Source organism: Vitis vinifera, chromosome 18 (genome assembly GCF_030704535.1).
Source record: "Vitis vinifera cultivar Pinot Noir 40024 chromosome 18, ASM3070453v1".
Taxonomy (NCBI): Eukaryota; Viridiplantae; Streptophyta; class Magnoliopsida; order Vitales; family Vitaceae; genus Vitis; species Vitis vinifera.
The window spans coordinates 1,983,665-1,987,298 of NC_081822.1; the positions used below are offsets into that span (position 1 = coordinate 1,983,665).

General features: G+C 36.9%; 1 protein-coding gene across 1 annotated transcript; it reads right to left on the bottom strand.

Annotated features, from left to right (window-relative positions):
* Positions 1 to 639: 639 nt before the first annotated feature.
* On the bottom strand, positions 640 to 3,365 carry LOC100252247 (putative wall-associated receptor kinase-like 16). The gene is made up of 3 exons (XM_059735053.1): positions 2,546 to 3,365; positions 2,284 to 2,454; positions 640 to 1,838 (listed from the first exon to the last, which is right to left on the bottom strand). Exons 1-3 carry the CDS (start codon positions 3,363 to 3,365, stop codon positions 640 to 642), a joined length of 2,190 nt encoding a protein of 729 aa, XP_059591036.1.
* Between the last annotated feature and the right edge of the window lie 269 nt (positions 3,366 to 3,634).

Consider the following 3,634-nt stretch of genomic DNA (forward strand, 5'->3'; position numbering starts at 1 on the left):
GTTGAAAATTTTGTGTTAAACAAGTTATGTATAATATTTGGATGATGTTACAAGTATTACTAATTTTACAATTTTTACCATCTACTCTCATGGCAAGTTACAATGGGATATAATAAAAATTGGTCTCATTCATTAAATATAAATGTTTATGAACATCCAATCACTTAATACAACCTAGTAAGATGGTAAAAACGATAGCATGATTCTTTTGGATAAACCAAAGAGATTAAGGAGTTGAATGATGAAAAAGTATATTTCATTTCTCTATACTCATCTCTCTCTCTCTCTCTCTCTCTCTCTCTCTCTCTCTCTCTCTCTATATATATATATATATATATATATATAATTGTGAGTGGAATTGATTCCCTTTTAATATGCCTTCACAAGATGATGCTTTTATTAGAAATACCAATTTTGGACCAAAGTATAGCAAAACAAGACTTTGACAATGATTTGATAAATACATCGGCAAGTTGATGATAGGCGGATACATGAGCAACTTGAAGTGATCCTGTAGAGATTTTTTCCTAAACAAAATGATAATCAAGGGTGACTTACTTCATTTTTCTTTAATGGAAGTTACAATTTAGTAAACAAATCTTGATCATCATCAACATCATATCACGACATGTAAAACAATCATCTTCTATCATTTCCTGGTAACATCATATGACCTCGTAGGCTTTCATATATAGCACTAATTGTGACACCATTGCTATTGCCATCGCCATCATCGTATGTGTGGGTAAAATCACTAAATAAGTGTTCATTCTCTTGTGAATCAATCCATGGATGTGTTTTCATGATTCTCAATCCTTCTAATTCCATTACTACTTCCTTCATAGTAGGTCTTTCATCTCCTTTCAATCTTAAGCACCTTTTTGCAAGCTTAGCAGCCTCCTTCAGCTGCTCAATGTTTTCTTCATTCACTATATGTTCATCAAGAACTTGAAAAAGGCGATCATCTCTTAATGAAAAAAGAAAATACATAGCTAGACTTCTCTTGTCCTCCGGTCTATCAAAAGAAAGTGCCTTCTCTCCCGTTAATAGTTCCACAAGAACAACTCCAAAACTATAAACATCGCTTTTCTCAGTCAATTGGCTTGTAAGCAAGTACTCAGGATCCAAGTATCCAAGAGTTCCTTGTACCATTGTAGATAATTGAGTTTGATCTAGAGGAACTAACCTTGAAGCTCCAAAATCTGAAACCTTTGCTGTATAGTTATCATCCAAGAGTATGTTAGTGGATTTAACATCTCTATGGATGATAGGTATTGATGCTGCAGAATGTAAATATGATAAGACTCCTGCAGTTTCAGTAGCAATCCTCAAGCGAATTTCCCAGGGAATGATAGATGTGTTGCTCTTATTATGTATGTGGTCGAAAAGAGTGCCATTAGTAATGAATTCATAAACTAACAAAGGAACTTTTGTCTCTAGACAACAACCCAAAAGCTTGACCACATTTCGATGATTGATCTGTGACAACACAAGCACCTCATTTATGAATTGCTCAATTTGACTTTTATCCACCATCTTCGACTTCTTGATGGCAACTATTCTCCCATCAGTTAAAGTTCCTTTATAGACAGTTCCGTATCCTCCATGACCAATAATTTTACTCTCATTATACTTGTTAGTTGCCTTCTCTAACTCTGCACCAGTAAAGATTTTGATTGTTTCAGTAGATCCTTCTCGTTTAGAAAGTTGCTTTTGTAACATTAGACCACCATTTTGTTGAAAGAACTCCTCTTTGAGTTTAATAAACTTCCTTTTCTTGAGTCCCCAGTATAACCAAGAGCTGCCAATTAGTAATGATATAAGACCGATGCCCACGCCTACATTTGAACAAATCAAAACCAGAAGATGAAATATATCATAATTAAATTTTCTTGCTTAATTAATAATTTTAATTTGATAATATTAACTCATCAAGGAGCTTAAAAATGAAAACTTAATGATGAGATACAAATTCCAAAAAACAAATTCAAAGAATTTAGTTGTAAATTTTGCATTGAAAATTAATTTTAGGTGAACATTTGAAAATTTCCAAGTCGTAGAATCCAAGATGCAGCTTCCACTAGCTCCTCTATCTGGTTTTTGACAACGAGGAAGAGAGGAGAAAGTTTTTGATCTTACAAAAACTAATCCAGTCCATATAGCTATAAGATTTTTCAGATGTTCGTTTCAGTTTCTCCTTATTGAACAAGAATGCAAAACCAAATGGACCAGAAATATGTCACCTTTTTAGCAGGATACTGAGTGCAAAGAAGAAAATCATACCAAGGGAAACCTGAATCAATTGCAATTCATTTGGATTACAGCCATCACCATCGTCTCTGCCATCCCCATGGTACCCCTTGCTGCAAGAACAAGTATAATTCCCTGGGGTGTTCTTGCACCTTGCTTTTTTTACACACTTGTTGAGGCTTGAATTCTTACATTCATCAATATCTTCAGAGCGAAAGAAGAACGAACCAATTAAGGAATCAATTTACTTTCAATATATACTATAATCAAATATAGCAGCAAAATAGATAAGTACCTTGGCAACCATCCAGGTAAGGATTCCCATGATAACCATCAAAGCACTTGCAAAGATAGCCGGGCCGGCTATTGGATTCATAGCACGTGCTATTCTCCTTACAGGCGTAACTCGTCTGGTTGGTTTTAGCCACCTGGCATGTTTCATTGCCAATTGACCAATCAACTACCATAGGAAGCTTTTCTATATCCTGTAAGTTGGAAAGATTTTTGGAGGAGAAATTGAAGGCTGCTTCTTCGACAATAAAGGCATAGCTGCAGGGATTGAAGTCATGAACTTCTGTATGATTGAAGTAGCTGCTTAATATCAATGTAGTATTTTTTAATCCTTCTGGGAATGAGATCTGGCAACAACCAGCCCCTGAGCAAGATCCATCTTGGACTTGTTTCTTGCTGGAACATATAGACATGCAGCCAGTTCTGTAAAGATCTTCTCCTTGGTAGCCGCTGAGAAGTGCGTAAGTGTCGCAACCAACCGCAACGAACTTGTTTAGAGTGCCAGAGATACTGAATATGGACAACCGAAAATAGGGTTCTAAGTTGTCTTGCAGGGTGCCGTTTCTGTTATAACAATTGTGGGCTATAAGACTCAAGAGATGCAACTCACCATCCAAACTTATGTTGGTGACATTGATATTACCCTCCGTCAAAAAGGCTTTGGGAAGGCTTGTACTGTTGTCGCAGGTTATGAGGAATTCTTCATTGAGATAACAGTCTTCCCTTGTGCCAAATGGATATGGGATGCTAACGTCGCCACAGCTATCTGGGCAACCAGGCTTGGCCTGACCAGCTGCCGGCGCTGCCATTGCTGCTAATACCATCCATATAACCGCCAGTAGCAGTAGCGGTCCTTGTGAGTTCATGTCTGCTTCCTGCTTCTTTGTGTTCTAATATGAGATTCTTTTTTGTGAAGGCAACTTCTTACAGATGCTGGGCCTTTTTATTGAGGCAAATTTGGAAGGGGTTGGCTAGTTCAATGCAATGGGATATACAGACAACACCCGGCAAGCTCCTCAGCGATTATTTCCTAGCCCTTCAAACGGTATGTGAATTAACTAATCCAGTATACTGGTGTGCATATATATTTTGT

Bases quoted from the DNA above. Each gene is read 5' to 3' on its own strand.
- LOC100252247 (XM_059735053.1), bottom strand. From the start codon at position 3,365: ATGGTATTAGCAGCAATGGCAGCGCCGGCAGCTGGTCAGGCCAAGCCT. The intron at 2,455-2,545 runs GTACTTATCTAT...TTCGCTCTGAAG, and splicing joins TTACCTGGATGGTTGCCAAG to ATATTGATGAATGTAAGAAT. The intron at 1,839-2,283 runs GTATGATTTTCT...GTTCAAATGTAG, and splicing joins ATTGATTCAGGTTTCCCTTG to GCGTGGGCATCGGTCTTATA.